Source organism: Anser cygnoides, chromosome 1 (assembly GCF_040182565.1).
Source record: "Anser cygnoides isolate HZ-2024a breed goose chromosome 1, Taihu_goose_T2T_genome, whole genome shotgun sequence".
Taxonomy (NCBI): domain Eukaryota; kingdom Metazoa; phylum Chordata; class Aves; order Anseriformes; family Anatidae; genus Anser; species Anser cygnoides.
Genome location: NC_089873.1, coordinates 205,931,038 through 205,953,373, shown reverse-complemented (window position 1 = coordinate 205,953,373; position 22,336 = coordinate 205,931,038). Strand labels below are relative to the sequence as shown.

Genomic DNA, 22,336 nt, shown 5'->3' with positions numbered 1-22,336 from the left:
GTGTTTTGTAGCAGTTCTGCATTTTATGGCAGCCTGCGTTCAGTGTCTGCTCGAGCTGGAATTCCACATTTGACACATGGCAAGTAGGGATCACAAAGCTTGGCTCATAACAGCTCAGATATAACTTCTCACAGTAACTTCTTAGCTACACGTGCAGCTGTTTGGACCAAGAAGCCCAAGATATGCCCCAGCAATACCTCCAAGTCTAAGGAAAACAGCCATTCAGTTCGCCATCTGGGCATGTCCCTAATTAAACGTCTATGTGGAGATGATTCAGCCACTCAAAAATAGTAACCACAAAGTCCACGCACTCTTTGAACGACAGAGCAAATATTTAATGAACCAAGAACGTTACATATCTGTTAACAGCTCGGCTTCTGTTTTTTTTTTTTTAACCAACCTGTTCCTTAGTCAAGGCTTTGATCATCTGAGCTGTGATGTGCCTGTCGGATTTACCCACAGAGCCATCTTCCGTGGGGCTCTTGCTTGGCATTTCTTCTGGCTCCTTGTGAATAGGCATGGCTCTTCCAACCACACACATTAGCTTTGACTCCAGAGGACCCAGTTTTAAGTATTCCTTAAGAAGAAAAAATACCGTTCTTCTGCAGTTGCAGAGAAAAGGGGCAGCTCTTCGACAACAAACTAAACAAACAGCATCTTTCTTCTTAAAAGCAACTCTACAAGTGTTGTCCTGAGGTTGCCGTGTTCAGTGATTTCAGTGTTAATGGGTTAACCTACAAACCAGCTAATCTTAGGAGGATGCAACCCCGCTGTTCTCTTTTCCTGTGTTTTCACCAATAATGTTTTCTCTGCAGCCCAAATTCTGCTCCCAAGTTTAGTTCCCTGAGAAGGATTAAATGAATCCAACAGCCCAGTACTGCCAAAAGGGAGAGGTCCAAGTCCAGCTCAGTGCTTGCGCCATGCTTGTGCTGGCTCTGGCCTTCTGTAGGCCTCTGACTCAGTTCAGGTGACTAACCCAACAGAAAACTAATTCAAGGGGAGGAAACAACAACAAAAAAAGGCAGGCTTTTCTGCTGGGAAAGCGAGTGAATCAGCTAGAGAAGAGACCAAAGCGCGCTACAGTTCCCTAGAGGCAGCAGCAGTACAGCCAAGGCTAGGGAGAAGAAAGAAGGAACCCTACAGCACAAGGTCTTGAATCGCATTTAGTAAATGTTGTCCTATTAGTTGCCAACGCAACGCCACTGCTTGCAGTTATACCTTAATTTTTGTGACATACAGGAATGTCAGCAGCACCTGTGTCCCTCAGCGGGGTGGGCTCTGCAGCGCTAGGGAAGGAGTAAAGCTAGCGTTCCTCTCCTGAGGCAACAGCTGCAAGGAAACAAGCACCTGGACAGATTTTGTGTGTCTGTTTGTGAAATGTTCAGCTTTTCCATGCCATGACTCTTCAGGACAGAGCCATTCCCTAAGGCAGTCTCTGATCAAAGCAACAGGATGACTTCTCTGAGCACAAGTTGCAGGTTATTAAATTAATGCCAAATTTCTAGAAATAGTTGTTTGTTTAAATAAAAACTAATGTTATTGTGTCTGAATAGAATATTCAAGGGAAAGGAAACACTATGGAGAATTATCTTTACACGGTGAGCCCTGCAGTCTATACCACTTCCACATCACTTCTTGATTTTGCAGTAGAAATCCATGACGTGGAATAATAATATATTTTCCAAAAGTAATTAGCTTATTTACAAATGTGTTCAAGTTCTCATAACTCAAGTGTGCAGTATTGGATGGAACCAGAAAGCATCTTTTTGCAATCGAGGATCTCCTGGAGCAGTATTGCCATCACCTCTTTTGAGGACTAAACCCTGTCCAGGTTTTTTTTTTGCTGTAACACCGGGAATAAAACCTCTCCTGGCAGTTCACGCTCCATTGGTGTCAGTGAAAGACCTGATTACCTGAACTCATACCTGGAAATCTTTTTCAACTTCATACAAGCTGTTAAGAAGTGGAGTCAATGATTTTTCCTGCAGCTCCTCATCACTGTCTTGAGGCTTCCCATCCTCTGTTTCAGACTGAATCTTTGGAGAGGCTTTTTTCTTCTGACAGGGCACTGTGGCGCTTCTGAGGCTTTCCTCTCCATCTGTCTTTGCTTTTTAAAGAGAAGAATAATGTGCATGTAACTGTTAAAACTTTATGAAGATCAGAATTAGTACTCAGTATGAGCATTGCCTGCAATCTTTACTGTGGCTTGGCCACTGCCATGTCATAAACAGCTTGGCAGGATTTTTAATTGGCAATCCAAGCCAAATGTTGGTTTTGCTCACTGCGTTTTCTATGTTTATTTCTGCTCACAACTTCTGATCAAGATCAGGGACTGAAATTGACTGGAATTAAGAAGTGATGGGCTTATGGGACAGGAAAAAAATAGCTTTATTAGTTCAGCTTAAATCCTGTAAAGCCATGAATAGCTAAAAAACAGGAAAACAGCAAAAATATATTTCTATATCAGTGTATGCATCTCTATGTACACATATGCAAGTTTCTGAGACGCAGCTAGTCTACTTATAACTCCCCTGCACAGCTCACATTTGCAGTCGAACAATTCTCGTGATGGTAGACAGTTCTGGACATGGACTGTCAAGTTTTATGTTGGTCTGGGAGAGTGACTTGATCCCAGCTTACTGGAACAAGAGCTACTTCGCTAGGTGAAGGTACTGCACAGGTAACAGCCAAAATGTTCAAAGTAAACATGTCTCTAATTCCAAGCTCTTAGTCGACGTTTGCTGGTACCTAGTGGTTTCCAAAGGCCCATGCATGGCTGGAACCGATCAGAACTTCACATATTCACAACTTCAACAGACTTTTTCACATATTTACAACTTCAATTTCTGCAACTTACCTTTTCGATTTGTCTTTTTTTTTTTTTCCCTCTTCCTTCTGCTCACAAAAAGATGCAAAAGAAAACACGATGCTAAGGAATCCATATAAACTACTCTGAGTGGCTAAACACACTGATGTGGTCCTTCTTTCCTAACAGCATATATTTTTCCTGGGCACGCCTACCAGGATATATTCAGCCCAAAGTTCAGTATTGCTTACCAAGATTTTCAGTTCAGGCTGAGCTCCACGCAGCTTCATCTGCTGTCGCTAGCGATTCATTTAAAATTAATTTTGGTGTGCCTCTATGAGCTGAATGACTGCAAGGTGCGAGTACATGTCAAGTGAAAGCCAGCGTGTCCTCTCTGGGACAGGATATGATAACGAAGTCATGATGACACGGATCAGTAAAGAACTGATTAAGATATGAAGCAGCTTTGTGAAAGGTGGCTGATCCTACTGACCATGCTCCTGGCTAGCTGTATACGGGTAATTCCATTCAACAACCTAAACACTGATTTCAATTTTCAAACTATTACAGACGGTGTTTTCTCCTCCTAACCCAACCTACAGTTTGTCATTATTGTAGTGGGAAATTAAGAGCTCACCATGTAAAACAGGCAGTTCGGAGAAACCTTAAGCAATAAAAAGTTTTTCAATGCTCAGTGACTTATCAGTTCTTACAAGCTGCTGCCATGTGCATTACCTGAGTACTCTCTGTGCTCTACTCCTTTAATTTCATCCTGGGAGAACTCACCTTGCAAGCCAGCTGCCTGAGTAAGACACAAATGCCTATAAAATTAAGAAAACAACAACAACAAAAGTGAAACTCACATTAGAGGTCTGACTTTTCTCTCTAAATCACCCTGTGCAATCTTTTGGGGTAGGGAGAGAGTGCCTTTTCTGAAAGCCATTTGCTGCTCAACCACAAAGGCAGGATAGCGCAATGGCTTAAAAATGCAACGGAGGCAGCCAGGTAGCTTAGTGGCTATATGCTGCTCTTTTTTGTTCTCAGTGCTTTAGTTCAACTGTGTCCACGAGACTAAAAGAAAACAAATGTTATAGTCTCCAGTCAGCCCAAGATTCAAACCGCAGCTGGCAGCTCTTTCTTAAAAGCAGTCCAAAGTTTGGAGAGCAGAGAAAAATATTCACTTCTGACTTAAGACACTGAACTTTTTTGTGCAATAGGGCTGAAATCACTGAGCTGGGACTAGGGAATGAAGAGGAGGCATTCTCATTGTTACGCTGTGCTTTTAATATCATTGGTGATGACATTTTGCAGCTAAATTAATCATTCTCTGGGAAACAAGTTCAATTATTTCAATACAAAAGGAACTAATACTATAGGCACCTCTACAAAGAGAGGCATCCCAAGGCCTCTTCCTTACTTCAGCTCAGTACTACATGCCATCTGTTTCACTGGAGGTTGCAAAAACCCATATAATTTGCATATTAATCCTCACATCCTTTAAAATTTTGCTAACAATAAAGGAAAAATCTATTACTCAGCACTTGGTCTGAGAAGCTGGGTCTGAGACAATTGCAACAGAAAGAAGTTATTTCCAAGACCCAGTTGTGTCTCCATCAGAAAAAAGCAAGTGTGGCTATGTCTTTATAGGTCTTAAAAAAAAAAAAAAAACAACAACCAAACAGCTTCTTCCCTGAATTTTGTTATTTAGGAGGTTACAAGGTCACTGTCATCCTTCAAAGATACAAGTCCCCCATGCAGTTATATTCTGCCTCCCCACAACTAGAAAATTACCTTGGTTTTGTTGTTGGAGAGCCCCAATAGCTTTAGAGGCAGGAGTAGGCATTGTTTTTAAAAGTCATAATCATTTCTGAGTCTGTAAAGGTATTATTTTACCTGGGTACTCTCAGATTCTGAAGTTTGCCATCAATCAGTTTTGTCACTAAATTTATATTTTCTTCTTCTAGGAGCTGAACAGAGGCTTTCAAGTCTCTCACTTTCTTTTGGTACACTTTAACCTTTTGGCAATTAAAAGAAAAAAAAAGTAATTTTAGCTAGACTATACCCATATTGGAAAGCTTTCCTAGTAAAATAGTCAATAATGTATTCCTAGGAAAAAAGCCCTGACAGCAGAACCATCTCATGTGGCCAAACAGTTCTGGAAGAGAGAAACTCTGGATCTTTCTTTTTTTCAGTTTCATACCGGACGTTTGAGAGAGAAAAATCTTTGCAGAGACAAATTCGGGCTCTTGCTGAGCAAGTGTTCCTCTTCTAACTCCATAAAACCTTCTTACCCAGAATTAGTGATGCTTTCAGTCCAAGTTAGCCACAACGTTGTCTAAATCCCAAGTTTTACTGTCTTTTGGACTGGTAATCACCCCATATTGCAACAAAGTTACATTAACAATAGGATACCAGCTATTCAGCTCCAACAGTTTCTCTTCATTTTCCTGAAGGGCAAGCAAGTTCTTACCTCCCTCACTGGGAAGCGGAAAGCACTATGGGATGGAAACCTTCCCCAGAATCAGAGCTATATGAACATATGTAGAAACAGTACTCAGTGACCTGAATGCTTTTGTTCTCACCTAGGCCAAGTTCACCCAGCTATAATCATCCAAATATGCAGTGAAAAGCTACTTCCCATTTCTCCCAGGGGTTAAAAAAGGTGAAAATGGCAAGACATTAACCGGTAACAGAACATGGCTTGGCATCATGAGGTGATGCAGCTTTGTATCCTCTTGGTGTGACACAGTAAACTTGGAAAATTGTGACTGTATTCTCCAAATTCATTGAAATTTTGAGGTAATTATTTTAGGTCTGTGTTGGTAACTCATTTTTCAGTTCAGTGTCGAAACTGGAAAAAAAAAGTAAATTTTGAACTGGGACAAAACTGAAATCTTTATCTCCCTAAAACAATATACTGGAAGAGTCTGTCAGCTCCATATAAACATCAGCCTGAAGGAAAACATTCCATCTGTGTAAGAAAAGCCAAGGAAATGAATGGATGAATTCAGAGGATTGGAGAAGTCAGTGATAATAGTTTTGTTTTCCACAATAATTCAGAGCACTAACTCGTACCATAGGAAACTAATAACAAAAGAAGCTAATTCATAACACTGGAAACTTCTAGCTGAGAGGAAAGAAACCCACAGCCCTCAAGTCTGAGAAGAGGGCCTGTCAGCACGAAAGACTGCTCCAGATTGGATCTCCTCTGTTGACACTGCCTAATAATGTGTAAAATTCGTGAGACAGAAAACGGGAAGGGAGTCCTCCAGCTTTACATACACATTCTGTGATAGGACATTTAAATTCAAGCTCCTGCTTGTTTATGCAGATTAAGCACTCGTTCCCTTCTGCTGACCACTACCTCATTGCCTCAAAAGCTGTGATACCTGAAACTAGTAGGTAGAAGGGAGAAACTGCCAGGTTTCTTGATATTGGCACTAAAAAATTGTAAGTTCATTCATTAATTTCCCCTAAAATTCTGCTCAGTTCTAAACCATGATGGGGAAGGGAATTTCCTTCCTCCAGTCTCTTGCTTAGATTTGATTGCAACAAAGAATCTGCATTGACTGGAACTAACACAATATCAAACTTTAAACATGGAAAAATTAGTGTCAGGAATTTGGCTCACAAAAAAGGTTTTCTTGGACACAAAATGTTACCTATATCTAATATTTAACTCTAAATTGCCATTAAAGAACAATTTAAAGCTATCAAGGAACCAATTACAACTTTGTGCAATTTTGATTTTCCTCTCTTCGGTGTCCGAATTTCCAGGGTTTCTTTATTATCTCCCATTTAAAGCTGCCTGAAGCCCCCTTCTCCAAAACTGTTTTCATCCCTCCCATTAAAGTCTTCAGAGTCCAGTCACTGGAGACAGTTATGATTGCAGGCCGCTGTATTTCAAACCTGAACTGCCACGATAAACTGAGAGCAAGCGATCCTCTTACCTCTTCTTTCAGCCACTCATTCTCTTCAATTTCTCTGATGCTGCTTTTGTCTAAGTATCTTACAGCACTCTGGGAAAACACAATTTAAGACCATCTCTGAAAGCAGGACTTTGACAGTGCTGTATACTAAAAAGAACCTTCTGCTCTTTAGCAGGAAATAATTAAGAAACATCCACAAGACAGACTGTAACATCCCCTGAGGGATTACGAGCAGATTTAGCCCACAGCGCCAGCTGTTTCTTCTCCATCACCCATATAAAGTGTGCTTTATATGGCAAGCAATTTACCAATATTTTATAGTTTCCTATATTTGAGTTAGGAAATTTTCTTTTTTGTCTATCAATTTCCGCTGAGTTCCCACTACTGTTCAAATCTTCCTGTTTGCAAGATATCAAACCTTTGGCTCTTAAAAAAAGGCAAGCCAAATCACAACCGAGGCAGCACTGATCTATGACAAGTGACACGGAGAGCTCTGTGCTAATGAGCCATCACTACTATTTAATTATTGATGTCAGCGAGAGGAAAGGAACAACTGGGAGGGAAGATGCCAGTGTAGATCACTGTAAACACGAAGTCCTTTGCATTAGGTTCTCACATGACATGTTGTTTTGATCTCTATGTAAACATAAAAATTAAAGTGACAGCAAAAGTGACATGTTTTTGAACAAGTACTACCTGCGCCCCCGTTTCCCACAAATCCTCTTGTACAATGCCCCATGTCTACTCATTGATGGTCAGATGTAAAAAAAAAAATATATAAGCTAAGCCATGTTCAGTGAAAGTACTAAAATAAAGATTATTTTGCTCTCACTTTGTTAAAAAAGTTCCATGTCTTAATTCCAGTTAAGATAATTATTAATGCAGAGTACATAAATCATAGCTATGATGCAGTTGGTATTTTGAAAAAAGACAGAAGGGATACCTCTGGTGCCTGTTCCTTACTTTTCTTCGTGTACAGCTCAACAAGTCTGTCGTTTTCTTCTTTCACTGCTTTCAAAGCCTTTCTATAATATTCTTCAAAGCAAAAAAAAAAAAAAAAAAAAAGACATAATTATCTAACATCAATGTCTTCTGACACCAAATAGATACATGCCACGTTGTTCCTAAGGAGAAACTTGTCAGCCACCACCCCATGCACTGAATCCTGTCCCGTGGAGCATCTAACTTGTCCATAGAAAATATCCTTCTAAACCCAAAGGACAGTAGAGTTAACCAAAAAACTAGAAATCTGAAGTAGCTTGCAATTTTCTGTTGGCAACTACAACAGCTACTAAGCTGAGTAATTCTCCTCTAAGATATTTGTATCTTACCACTACATTTTGACTCTCTTAATAGCACAGCTCCTGGATTTATGCAAGAGATGTGCTTAGAAAACTTAGGATTTAGATGCAGAAGCATATTAGATCATGTTATGGCAGCATTTTTTCAGACAGTTATCATTATACAGGACCTAATGAATTTTCTGACTTATCTAAGCCTTCTGGGGGGGGGGGGGGGGGGGTCCAATTTGACAACAGGACAAAACAGAGAATGTGGCAATTGCCTCAGTTATTTGCTTTCATTGTTACTTGTGGTCCTTATTTAGAAAGTATGTCTTGTATCTAGTTGAATTGCTTTGACTTCAAGTTCTGTTCTCTTGCTGTTTAATTATTTCATCCTTCCCTTCAGTTGTTTTTGTGCTGTACTAAATAGCCCGGCGCTGCTTGGTATGTTCTCCTTGTGAAAGAATTAATGAGATTGTAGCAAATTTCTTTGAAGGAAGGCAATTCACACTTGTCCCAGAAGCTTGAAATTCTGCCTAGCTCTGCACTTGTGTTGCAGACAGCCTGCTGCTGACCTGGCTGTAAATGAGTGTCTGGTCATGGACCCGCTGTGGAATCAAAGGCAGTCAAATAAGAAAGGTGCATTAGTTGTGCATTACTTCCTAATTTAGCACGGTGGAACCTGGCCTACCTTAATCAATCCACCATCTGGACTTGGCAGAATGAACTGGGAAGTGCTTACAGACTGTAATTAAATCACCTCTTCATTCTTTCAGACAGCGAGACAATCTGAGATGAATTGGGGGAATAAGCAAAGGAGGAACTGTTCAGACACGCTCGTTTTTTCCAGGGAAGCTATTTACCCTCAGTCTCACTGCAACATTGCTTTCCGCAGACCTCATGTAAATGTTAGGCTTTCTTTTGCTGCCTCTGCGCTCCAGTGATTTTGTTTAAAATGTCATCTCCAGACCACAAGAGCTATGCCAATGTCAGGTACATAAAAAAACAGGAACCTCCCCACCTATGCTTACTCCCTAAGCCTGTTACATGTGTGGGAACTGAACAAACCCAATTTGCTGCAGCATTGCACTGGGAACTTGTTGGATGTAAGCTAGAAGACAGTACTCCCCAGCCACAAGTTTGATTTCAGGAGGCTGAGTAAAAAAGTATGCTAACATCCCGTACTGGCAGCACCATTTTGCAGGATGTTAATTAGGCAACTGCTGTAGGTGTCTCTGTGACAGCCCCTCTACAAACACGCTTCTGTTCAGTCACACATTTTGGGCTCTGTAGCCTGTGCTATGCAGGAGGTCAGACTGAATGTTGCTATTGGATTGTTCTGGCGTTCTATATAAGAGCCTATTCTCTTTTTCTTTCCATATACCAGCAGCTGTACAGCAAAAGTTTTCAATTGATTCAGAACAGGGAAAACATACAATGAAAAACACCGACCTCTCTTTGAGTACAGAGGTTGACCTCTGACGGGCTATCTGGCAACGCAGAAAGCGTAATGCAGATCTTAATCACGATAAAATATGTTTCACGAGATAAAAAAAGATAGCTGGCTGGCTCGTATCCACAGTAGCTGGTGCCTGGTAATGGCTGGCACGGAATATAGGGAGACTGTTAGAGCAGCGTCACTGCCTGTTACTACCAGCTGCTTGGCTGTAGTCACGCATACTGAGAGGGTCATAAAGGGAGAAAACCGGGACATCCTTCTCCTGTTAGCAGCATGGGTTACATACCAGCAAAATATTTAAATGATTTTAAAATAGTGCAGTAGTAAAGAGATCTAATGGGTTCGTAAAGCACTCGGCACCAGAATACATGAGCTCTTAAATTAATTCCCCTGTTGTGTCAGTGTTGAAACAGTTCCCAGGATCTGTGTATGTCTGCGCTGGCAGTTTTGCAGGGCCTCACGCATGAGACTATGCAACCAGGAGGCCAAGTTCAAACCACTGGCTGTACAGCTCCCTCTAGTCCTGAATTTAAACCAGCGTGCTCAATTCAAAGGACGGTGTTCCAAGAATGAGCTCATACCACGAGCCTGTCAGAGAAGTTTTCAACATGCAAAGTGCTTCAAGCGTGACGAGAAGCAACAAGAGCAGAGTCAACATTTTCAAATAGGAGCGCTAAGGGAGATGTGTGTGTAGGAGATCTAAACATGCATAAACCTATTAAAAAAAAAAAAACTGCTGGCCTTCACAGCAACATTTTTAAAAAACGGGTTGCCTGTATTTTACAAGAAAATAGCCAGAAGAGAAGGTTATCAGTTTCTTTAAAAGCTCATCATTTATGTAACTTTATTAATTTTGTTAACAAAGTGACTTTCATGGAGATAGAGTTCTGTCTTACAGCACGATTACGCAGCTCAGCTTAGGTACACAGTTTTGAAAAGTTGTCAGAAATGACTATAACTTGACCTCAAACTAAGTTTATAATTTAATTAATTAATGCAAGTAATGTGCATTACACTAGCTGTAAACTGACCTGTAGCCCTGTGAAGGTCATCTTTGACTTCCTTGATGTCTTTTTCCAGATTCTTAATCTTGTTGGCATGTGTTTTACTTCCCACATTTTTGTACTCCAACCAGTATTCCCTCTCACTCTGCTTTGCTGCAAGTTGTTGGTCAATTTCTTCCATTTGAGAGCGCAGGTCTAGTGAAATAAGAACATCAGATTATTAACAATTTCTTGAGCTGATAGTTCATAATTCTTATGAGTTCCTCAATTTCTTTAATAAAGGCACTTTCTGTGGGATTGGGGAAAGAGGGGGGACTCTTCTGCGTTACAACACACTACAACATGATGACACAGTGTCAAGGGCCACCATCGTTGCTGAAAAAAGCCAGCTCTTATTCTGCCAAGGAGACAACAGTTCTCACTGGCATGTTGTAAGTAAAGACCTGTGATTTCACTCTGACTGAAAATCACAGGGATGGCAGCCACGGCTTTCAACAACCAAACCCAGTCATTTTTGCTGCCATGATTTCTGATTTTTTATCTTCCAGTGGAGCCAGTGTATAAAGCTTTCATGAATTTCAATGTAATGTAAAATAGGAAGCCTCTGTACTTGCACAGTAATACGTGTCACGTGGAAGGAATAAAACAGTCTAATATACTAGGTCTGTTTATATGAAAGACCCACTTCTTTTGAATTTTAATTTGACTTAATTAACACATTTACTTATAGGCCTCCACAATTAAATCTGGGGAGGAAAACCTGTATGCTTTTTATGTAACAAAGACACTGAATCTCTACTTAAATTGCAAAAAAGTATTTAATTCCAAGCGTGTAAATTACAAACCATGCTTCTGCAACTCACAATGTACCTTTCAGAAGTTGTTCTTTGTCCTTAGCGTACTGCCATGTGGCTTGCAGTGACTCTTCCACGTCATCCCTAGTAACAACCTCCTTTTCATCTTGCTCTTTCTCCTTTTCTTCTATTTTTCTGAGTATACGCCTGATGTGTGCCTGCTGTTCTTCCTTCAGATGGTCGTTCTGTGAGAGTTGGAAAGGCAAATGCTGAAACATTTTCAAATTGGTTCTCAAATTTACAAACTTCAGCAACGAAGAAAAGTCAGATCTGTACCGGTGCCAGGACACACTGCAAAACCACTCAGCTAAACAGCTATTCTTCGTGTTTGAAAAGGATGGAGGGGAGAGGAGAGTTTGTCTCAGAAGTTTCTCAATAACTTCAAGTCCATTACCACAAGGAAATGAGAAACAAATGACTGCCTTACTCTACTTGGTGCAGCACATGAATAGCCCTCCATTGCCTGGAAAGAAAGCTCCTTGTGGGTCGATTTAATAACATTGTTCACATGCACAAGTTATTTACTTCTTCACTTCAACATTCTTCGTGACAATTTAACACCTTCACGTGGAAATGTCATCAATCAAGTCACTTGCACATAACCACAGCAGAGAGACTTGCCAAAGCTGGAATTCGAGTTACACCTACCAATTCCACAACTGTGATTACGTCCCCTTGCCATCACCCTTTTAAATGACACTCAAATGATTTGAAATTACTGATTATATTTGCTCCCAAAGGACACCAAGAGGGAGCAAACAACCACACCAGCCAAACTGTAACAACAACAATGCAGTAGAGAGTCTCAAACATTCCCCACTTTTAAAAGGATTAACACTAAACCGCTCAGAAACATCAAGCAGGAAACAAAGAAGGGAGCCCAAAGAGCTGTAGCCCAAAGAGAAGGGACCCCAAATAGCACTACAAGAATGCCCTGAAGTACTTTGTACAGTCTGAAGTTTGAAGAAGTCCTTGAGAGACCATGAACTAGGCTTCAAGTCTGAAACAAACACCAAGGAAAACTAAATAATGGGTATTTTTTAAAGCAAAGGAACAAGCAGGCATGGGAAGGACAGAGTTTGTTTTAGTGTACTAAAACAACTAAGGTTGTTTGGTTTTAGTGTCCTGCTCTGGGAAGTGCAAGCCGCAACACTGTTTGATCACCTGATACACGTAAAGAATTTTTGAGAGATTTTAATTCCTTTCACTAGATGACTGTATATATATCCACTTTCAAAGCCCACTGGTCTCGTTTCTCAGGTGCCATACTTAGACTGTTATGTATACGTGTCACTCAGGTGTGATTAGAACCTTGATCATAACAAGGTTACTTAACTTTGTTTAAAAAAAAATCCTAGTAACACAACTGTTAACCAACAAGAAGGGGCCTCTTTATCAAGCAGTGCCAAAAATTAAACCTAGACAACAGTGTGATGCTCTTTTTTTTGTTCATTTTTGATTGTAATTAAATTTGAAAGAATAATTAAACTCTCATAATTTGTGACAATTTTGAAACTGTGCAATTTCATTGCCTCGGAAGTGAACCAGAGAATGTCAGCAAATCTCTATACGTAGTCAGATCTGCTAATACTACAAACAAAAATCAGATAATGCTGTTTCTTCTTCTTTATGCTGAAGCTGTATTCTTTACCTCCTTGAGGAATATTTGCAGGATTGTTCGAGAAGGTAAATCTGAGCATAATACAGTAAAGTTACCTAGTGAAAGGTTGGCTTGCTGTCCTCTGTTTGATGCAGAGTAATTGTAAATACTTAGATAGTTGCTGAGTACCTCATATGCATTGGAAATCACCTTCACTGAACTCACTTGAACTAAACTCCTGTGCCCAAATCTGCATTTCTACTCCATCAGCTCATTTTTTTTTTTTTTGCGCGGTTGTATTTAGGACAGCTACGCTTTATAACACCTTTTAACTTCTCACCTTATAAAGTGATTCACTAACTCTAGTTTCATTGACTGCAAGAGATTCACTGCAATGACTAGTTGTAGTAAATGTAGTATTTGGATTAAAAAAACAAAACTGAATCTCTGAGTCAAAATACCATGTATAAAATGTGGTGGGAGGAAGAAATATGGTGGGAGAAGGATGTGTGGTCACTTACTCTTTCATGATATTCTTTGTTCTTTTTTTCCACTTGTTTCAGATCACACAAAACCTGATCAATTGCTGCTTCTTTTGTTTCAATTCTGTGGGGAAAGAGTAAAGAAAGAGAAATCCTTTCAAAAACAAGAAAAAGGAATGCCGTTTAAGCTAGATTAGACATAAATGCTACTTAGATGTATTTTTTGTATCATATTGATTCACTAATTTAGGACTACTCACCGCACAGAAAGAAATGCCTTCCCATATAGAACTGGACCTTCGTGTCAGTTTGGATCTCATGCTCGTAGTGAGAAGCAGACTCCCTGCTTATTCCATCCCTTTGGCTACTGGAGTGGCTACTGAGGGGAAGAAGCAGGTTCTTTCCTTTCCGGCTGTGGCTCAGATGACCTACTGTACAGGTCTCTTTTAAGATAAGATAATTTGTGCTCTGTAAATACTTATTACTCATCACTCACTATAGAGGAAGACTAGACAGCTCACTCAGATATAGGCCAGGTGAATCCCAAACTGGAGCCTTAAATGGCATCCAATTCTTCCAAAATTTTGATTTGGTGAGCCTCAGACTGCTTTTTTCACCAAGAACTTAAGTTTACTTTAATAACTTGTTAAGTAACTCTAAGAAGTGCTAAGGGAATGGGGACTGCAGTAGTTCTCTAAGTAAACCTACACATTTTTTTCAAAGAACTAGCACACTGCTTTCACGATTTTCATAGACCACTTGTGATCCTCTTTGCCACAGCGGCTGAAGAAATATTTTTTTCTAATGATCTCTCTTCTAGAATGAGAAATGTTGGACTGCAAATGGTGTCTTTTTGCAAAATTCTCTGTAATCTTCCTCCATCTTCCTGAAATTCATTCACCATACAGCACAGCAGGCATGGTACAATTATCACAATATCTTTTACTGTTTCAACTGCTATTGTTTATTTTTGTTTGTTTGTTTTTTTTTTTTTTTGTTTGTTTTGTTTTGTCTCTCTCTACCAAAATATATAATTTTAAAAGAATGTCGCATTTTCCTGGCTAAAATTGGATCACTCAGGGACTGAGTCATGTAAGTTGGAGGTTACTAGATTTGTCTGCTCTGCTCTCAGTGTGTTCCCAGGTGTGCTTCAGGTTTTCCACTAAGTACAAGGATATTAGTTAGAGGGGCTACATGGAGGGACATGGAGGTGATGGCTACAGCAAAAATACATTACTTATCAGACAAAGGTGACAGCTTGGCCACACACTGTGACCTCCTAAACCACTTGCCATATTAAACAATTTTTGTGTTTTGAATACTGATGTGGATCTTAATTTCTGCTATTTTAAGATTTTCCATGAAGTGGAATTATATATCTGCCACTTTGTTAATGTAAAAAATACATACAGGTAGAACAAATATATGTTATTTTGTCTACTACATATTGAAACTTTCATCTGAAGATTTTTTCCATGGTATTTGTCAGATTCCAAAAGCCAAAAGCTAGACTGATGATTCCTTTGATTATACTATTTTTCTCAACTCTGCGTGCTAGCTGAAATATTTCATCATCTACCAAAAAAAATCCCTCCTCTTTGGTACCATCAGAGTTTTGTCCATCTTCTATAGGATGTTACTGGGGCAAGTAATTCACAGGACTGTTGTTCCTATCCAATCCCGAACTAGGGAACAGTACTGAAAATGCAAAATAACACACTTGCTGTAAACAGCAACCATTCTTCAATGTGCAAAAGAAAATGCAGGAATGGAAATTAAACAAATATTATATGCCTGAAAATTCCTAAAGAGGAATGCAAAGGACATTAGCTTGTATTATTAGGCTGCTTTGCACGATATAGCAGTACAGAAAAGTTATAGATGACAGAGACAAGGAAAGAATGAGAAGAGAGGTAAGGAGAGGGCAAATGAGGAGAGGGAGAGAGAGAAGGAGAAAGCCAGAAAGAAAACTAATTTTCTTCCTTTTTTTCCTCTACTATTGTTTCAGAAACTAAACATCGTGTGTCAGTACAACACCGTATTTCAGTGGAAGACTCTTCAGATAAAGCAGTTGTTTGCTTGGATATCTAAATATGCACAACAATAACTTTACCAGAAGCCAATTTTTCCCCTCAGCCTAGTAATACAGTTTGCTTATTTCTTAGCAAAATATTTTTCTTGGCTGTTTTTTTTTGGAAGATATTATTTGTGATAGGATTCAGCTAAACTTGGTCTGTTTCACTGTGGAAGTTTGTATTCTCTTCTTTGTAAACTGAAACAGAAAACCCCACATCCTGTAAACTCCTATAGATGTCACCAGAACTGCACATGGTTGCTCTTTCATTTGCTCACCCTGCTTTTCATTTCTACACTGAGGTAGTGCTGCTTGCTCTTTAAAAATGATGATAATTGTTGAACGTTGTATGTTGAGGTTTTTCCCTTTCAAATTCCTTCTCTGATAAAAATCACAGAGCTTAATTTTAGTCCTTTCAATCATCTTCCCAAGAGATTGGAGATCAAATCAATTGGACTACTACATAACTTCTTGGCATATTCCCCTTAGCTCTTTCTGTTCTCTGCTTGATTTTAAAAAAAAGCTTTAAGGTTCTTCTCCATTGTTTTCAAAAAGTTGGTCAAAATCAATTTTTCCTCCATGTAAGCTTACAATGAGATTTTTCCTGTGGTCCTCTCTGAAACCGTGATTTTAAACACTGAGGTACGAAGTTGAGGGTAGAGTTACTATTCTGTGAGTAAGGTTCCTGTTTTGGGTGCACAGTTTCATCACTTAGTGTGTGCAATGTCCACAGAGTCCGTCCTGGCACTGAGCACCTACATCCTCCGTTAGGAGCCGAGGACAGTGCTTTGCTCAGCTGTGCTTCTGACTTCACTTAGCCTGTGATTTGCAACAACATACACCAACTATACATTCTGATGATATTTCACAGCAGCTCTGACTGCTATTAGAGAAAAAAGGAGAGCAAGAGTTACTGACTAAGAAGCAAATAAGCCAGAAAAGCATTCCTATCCGCTCACAAGAACTAAACAATATATACAGCAGGGAACTGCACAGTTAGGAGTTGCTAATTAGAAACAATTTACGGTCTGGGTGTGCATGACAAGAAATAACACAGTCTTATCTAGCTGCGGCTACACTCTCTTGAAAACAAACCCTTCAGCTCCCCAAATGACCAAGTGCTTCCATTCAGCTATATGGAGACCAGTGAGGGAGAGTTAAATGCATGATTAAGGTGATTATATATGTCAGTCTTGCCTAGGGAGCCAGCCCAACAGATGATGCTGAATTACTCAGATAATAAAGGATTTTGTGTTTGTTTTCAGGCTTTTATCACTGATTTATTACAGACGTGAAGGACTGACACTGAGGCAACAGTAGCTTGAGTTTCATTTTGAATATAAATTCATGGAAAGCACAGGGGAGAAGTGATGACAACTACTGTTTGGAAAATAATTTCTAGGTTGTTTGGCTGGGTGGGGACTCTGAGAATTAATAAGGTCCACGGGATGTGGGATAGCTCTGTCATGACTGATCCTGTTTCCTTTGGATCTACACAAGTAAAGAACAAGAAGCAGTGACTGGTTGTTCCTGATGAAATGCGTGCTCCAAGATAATTTTAATAACGCTTTTCAATTTTGTTAAAAAACTCTTGCTTTAGGTAGAGCACAATGAGAACATGACTTGGAAATATGTATTGGTGCAGCAGAGGTGCCTGCGTTCAGTGAAGGATGACTTTGCATCAGATACTGATCGTAGCAGGGTTTTCTTTTCCTGCTGTACAGGTAACTTGCCAGCAACAACTTTTCATACAAGACGTGGGACTGAAAAACGGTGATGGCCTTTCTTTGGATGATTCCCTACAGTGACAGTCATTTTAGAGATTTTGGAACAATCTGGAGCAGCTCAGAACTTATCCTGCGTAAGGCCAGGATTTTAACTTGAGGGTCTACTGCACATAGCACTTTCCTTTGTGCTCCACTCTCAGCTGCACCGGAGGAACAAATCGGAGATCTTGAGGTTCTGGCTAGTGACTACATACCTCTGTGAACACCAGGGAATTCTAGAAAGTACAATCAAACGTGATCCTGCACTCTCAGGGCATGCAGATCAAACATCTGCTACTAACAGACAAAAACATTTTTAGCTTTTATTAAAACTCGTTGTCCTAAGTCATATCCTAATGACACAAAATTATTTCTGATCCACTTAAAAGCTTTTTTATAGGCATAGCATAGTAGTTGAAAAAGTGTAGATTTCTAAAATAGCCTTGAAAACTCAAAATAAGAAAAAAAAAAAGTACAGTGCAAAATTGCAATAACCAATGTAGTGATCAGTTCAGGTTTTGAATTGAATACTTCTCTTTGCTGTCTGCTTTATACACTCATATATTCCATATAAGTGAAAAGTTAAATATATTAAACCTACTGAAATTCCAGTAAGGCTTCCTGAAAAGCTGATTCTTCTGAAAGTTGCTCTTTTGGTTTCTCTTCTTTCTTCTTCTCCTCCATGTTTTTTGTTGTACTTCTGCTGGAAGCTAGACCTTAAAGGAAGACAGGGCAAGCAGAAAGGAAGAAACAAAATGAGAAAAAAATGATCCACAAAACGTCTTATTTTACAAATGTCAAAGGCTGCTGAACAATTCTAATATAAACGAAAAAAGATGCTTTGTTGACAGCAACAATCCTGCCTGTGTCAGAACTCAGGTCCATGTTCTGGGGACATCCTGAAGTGCTGTCCTGCCCAGAGATGTTCGGGAACAGGGGCCTCTATCTCTAGCTCCTTATTGCATCCCTCACTGTGGGTTGTTTTACATTCTTGCAAATCAAACAAGCAGTTGTTCGTTTTACAGTCCTTTGTCTCTGTTTCTTTGTCAGGCTTGTTTTATCAAGTTCACTTGTTAATATGCATCTCTTTCCCTCTCCTTCTGTTCTCCTAGCACTATGAATATTTGCCATTCACTGCAACTCTGATATCAGTTTTCATTGTCAGAGCTGGAACAAAACCACTCTCTGAAGGGATATCTGTGTCAGCAGTATTCCCTGGGTATGTTTTCACAACTACCGGACTCAGAATTCAACTGACAATGAATAGTTCTGTAATGGAACTGGTAGCATATATTATATAAAATTAAAAAGTCTTAAAAAAGGGCACTTACAAAGATTTCTCACTATTTGCAGTCACATCATCAAATGTTAAATTCAGGTTAGTTCATATAATGTAGGAAGTTTTATACTGAATGACTAGGAACATAATACATAACCTGTTTTCATTTTAAACTGCTTTTCTGCTCAAGTTCTGAACTCTGTTATCACTCGGATAGCTAAGATTGCAACAATTTTTTTTTTTTCTGTAAGTAAATATGCAGAAGCTGGATACTCTTCCAGCTCATTAAAACGAGCACAAGGAAACAGGAAAAAAATAGTGGAAAGTAACGCAGCAAGCCTGCCAAATTGATCTAAAATCAAGGGAATGAAGTTAAACCAACTATTGACACACGCACTCTAATCCATACACTGGCACATGCCTTCTCAATGCTTTCACCATACCCTGAAGCAAGGCAAGGTCAGCTTGCTGCATACAAAATTGCTTTCTACCCTAGATGAGTAGCTGATGCCTGTTGATGAAACAAGTGAGCGTGCTGAGAACAGCCACTTTGCTGCAGAGTATACCGCAGAAAGGCCTGTCATAGAAATGCTCACTGAGGGGCAGCTCTACAAGTGAAAGAAAGGGAAAACATACCTTGGGTTCTAGGTCAATACGCAGCTCCCCAGACCATGGAATATCTTTGTCATCATGTTTTATCCAGAAGAATTTTATTCCCAGTCTGCTGGAAACCTTGCGCAGATTCTGTCTGTTCTGCTGCTGAAGACAAATTCACACTCTTAGGGACAATTGTGTAAAGCAGTCAGTCACAGTCTCTGCAACACCTGATTATTTAAGTCACAAACAGAGCTAATTCCATGCACAGAATCCTGGACAAATCTTACTCCCACCAGCAATATCTTGAATTTCCAAAGTGTCCCAGCTCAAAGGTTTTATGGCTGCTACATAGGAGTAAAAGATTTCTATTGTTGAACTTCATTACAATCATGCCTGTGTCTCAGTATCACTATGACTGTGGTAAAAACTATAAACATTTATTATCCAAGAAAAAATCCTTTTTTATCTGAGCACCCACTCAAGTCTGAAGCCATATAATTCCGTAACATTCAAACACAACTTTTACAGATATTGATTCGTTAGGCTTCAGTTTATTTAATACGATATTTTTACGAAACCTTTAAAAATTGTTACAACGTTCAAGTTAGAACATTCAGATCGAGATTTTCAAGAGACCAATTGAATTAAGAAAAAACCTCACTGAGACAAGGAGTTAGGTGCTTAACTCCCCTGAAGCTCTTTAAAATTTCCAGATCAGATCCACAAGTGTAGGATATGTATTTACATATAACAAATAATCTGACAGCCATCTCCAGTGCAGAATTAACTGGGTGGTATTGAATCTACTTTGAACAGTCATTTTGTTGGTTTACCTCAGAAATGGAAGATCACTGCAGAAATTCCTAACTTTTTTTTTTTTTAAATGTTCTCTGTCTCTTCTATTAAATGGATAATTGAATCCCTTGCTTAAAACTGGATACAAACTGAAAACATTTTGAGCAGCAGTACTTTGGAAAGGTTTGTTTTCTGGAACTCGAGACCTAGGTGAGCTCCAACAAAGTTTTTATGAACTTCTTCCTGTGCAGGGAGCAGCAAGCCTCCCAGCTGTAGAATAAGGTGAAGAACATACGATAATGACAGATTTGCTCTATTTTGCAAGCCACAGAAAATACACACGGATGAGAGAGAAGAAAACATGTTTAGGGGGACTGAGAATGGACCACAGACTTTAAACCAGCAGGAAACCATTTGGAGAAGGCAAGATCTATTTTTCTTCTCCCAAACAAATAAATCAGAGCTCTTGGTAGGCCCCCACTATTGTCACCAGCACTTTTTCAATCCCTAACTAATGCGGTCACTTCGTTCTTCGAAGGAAGCAGGTCCCATACACTGCCACCCAAGCGCCATGGCTCCCAGATGCTCATTGCAGTGACCACCTACACGTCAGCTCACCGCTGGTACAAACTCTCTGTCATCAGCACCGCTCACAGCAGCATTTGTACCCACCTCATGTATCTGGAGGAGGCTCAGGGCAGACCTTATTGCTCTCTACAGTCACCTGAAAGGAAGGTGTGGGGAGCTTGGGGTCGGTCTGTTCTCGCAGGTAACCAGTGATAGGACTAGAAGGAATGGCCTCAAGATGCGCCAGGGGAGGGTCAGGTTGGAAATTAGGAGATATTTCTTCTCAGAAAGAGCGGTCAGGCACTGGGACGGGTTGCCCAGGGAGGTGGTGGGGTCACCGTCCCTGGGGGTGTTCAAGGAAAGGTTGGACCTGGCAGTTAGGGACATGGTTTGGTGGGTGACACTGGTGGTAGGGGGATGGTTGGACCAGGTGATCTGGGAGGTCTTTCCCAACCTTTATGACTCTAGAATTCTACCCCAAACAGCTGCATTCCCAGCAGACCCCACCACCAACTACCACAACCCCCTCCCCAGCTCCCAAAAACCATTCCGGCGCCCCCAGCCCCTTCCTTCACCTCCCTCGGGCACCCCCCCCCCCCCCCCCCCCAGATCCCCCTCGCGACCCGGGGCCGCCCCCCGGGGCTGTGTAAACCACCACCGCTCCCCCAGCCCCGGCACCCGCTCAGCACCCGGGGCTCGGCAGCACCCACACAACGCCTCAGCCACCCCTCGGAGGGCTGCCGGTCCCCCACGTCCCCTCCAAGCCCCACGGCGTCCCCAAACCCGGCGGCGGTCGGGCAGCGCCTACCCCGCGGCGCCACCGGCGGTCGCTGGGACAACGGGGGCCCCGCGCCATGAGGGGAGTTCTGAGGAGCGGCGGCGCCCTCTGGCGGGGAGCGGGCACCCGGGGAAGGAAAGCGGCCAAAATCCTGACAGGAGGAAAGCTCTCCTGGCTCGTCCCAGGGCAGGATGGCTTGTAGGAGCTCCTTCAGGGCTTGAATGCGCAGGGCAGCCGTCCTCCTGCCCCTGCCCGGCTATCGGGGATGGTCCCCCTGGCCGTCCCCCTGGAGCTGATGGAGGGCGGTGGATGGGGGAGGCACAGCTAAGAAGCCAGCGTGGATGCTAGGAATAAGCACCTGGGCTTAAAACAGGGGAGTGAAAGTGTTGGGAGGGAAAAGAAGTTTGTCTTCAGTCCTTGAGGAAAGCCTCCTTCTCAGCTCCTAGAAATCAAGCAGCACGCGAAGTGTCCCATCATCGACTGGACTGGGCTTTTGAGAACAATGCTGCAACACAGCTCCAATTCAAAGATGCCCTCCCTTATCCATGGCAGCAAGCCTTGTGTTTGTTTCATCTCAGAGCAAAAAAGCAGCAAAACTCTCAGGCCCTATCTGTATGCACTTGATTGCTAAAGACATCTATTTTATGATCATGATTATCAAGTCAATCTCTTCCTTACCACAGAGAGCACCATATACAGTCAATTTACCCACACTACCTGTTTCCTTTCACAATTTACACTTAGTGTATACGTTTATTGTTACATTTTAAAGGATTTTTTAAAGGTTTTTTAAAGGTTTTTGAAGACTTAGCTTTTAAACATGTAAAGCAATGCCTTCTGTTGGTAAGATGACAGAGGTAAGATGATCTTGCAGATCTTTTCCAGCCTTAATGATTCTATGATCTATGACCTGAGTTAGGTGCGATTCACATTAGTTCACATTTTAGCAGCTGAATGTGCAAAGGAGACAGATTCTGTCTGGATGAAGCTGGAGGAAGGAAAGCTGTATCAGTTAGATGCTTTGCTTCACTCGATGTTATGGCTCTTCAACTAATACCTGCTG

At 40.9% G+C, this 22,336-nt stretch overlaps 1 protein-coding gene across 6 annotated transcripts; it reads right to left on the bottom strand.

Moving 5' to 3' along the window:
• CCDC83 (coiled-coil domain containing 83) lies at positions 1-21,890 on the bottom strand. Of its 6 annotated transcripts, none has more exons than XM_066990545.1 (13): positions 21,206-21,279; positions 20,601-20,652; positions 19,173-19,292; positions 17,859-17,973; positions 13,457-13,541; positions 11,352-11,520; positions 10,509-10,676; positions 7,679-7,770; positions 6,757-6,825; positions 4,700-4,821; positions 3,542-3,627; positions 1,926-2,107; positions 2-577 (listed from the first exon to the last, which is right to left on the bottom strand). In XM_066990545.1, exons 4-13 carry the CDS (start codon positions 17,939-17,941, stop codon positions 392-394), a joined length of 1,242 nt encoding a protein of 413 aa, XP_066846646.1. In that variant the 5' UTR covers positions 17,942-17,973; positions 19,173-19,292; positions 20,601-20,652; positions 21,206-21,279; the 3' UTR covers positions 2-391. The 6 variants fall into 6 exon arrangements, with proteins under 6 accessions (XP_066846651.1, XP_066846646.1, XP_066846647.1 ...); XM_066990546.1 differs by having other exon boundaries at positions 19,173-19,295; positions 21,206-21,269; XM_066990549.1 differs by lacking the exons at positions 20,601-20,652; positions 21,206-21,279 and adding an exon at positions 21,304-21,890.
• Between the last annotated feature and the right edge of the window lie 446 nt (positions 21,891-22,336).

Excerpts from the sequence above, each read along its gene's own strand:
- CCDC83 (XM_066990549.1), bottom strand. The coding sequence starts at position 17,941 with ATGGAGGAGAAGAAGAAAGAAGAGAAACCAAAAGAGCAACTTTCAGAA. Across the intron at positions 11,521-13,456 it reads ACAAAGAATATCATGAAAGA|AACGACCATCTGAAGGAAGA; the intron begins GTAAGTGACCAC and ends CAACTCTCACAG. Across the intron at positions 578-1,925 it reads AAGTTGAAAAAGATTTCCAG|GAATACTTAAAACTGGGTCC; the intron begins GTATGAGTTCAG and ends TTTCTTCTTAAG.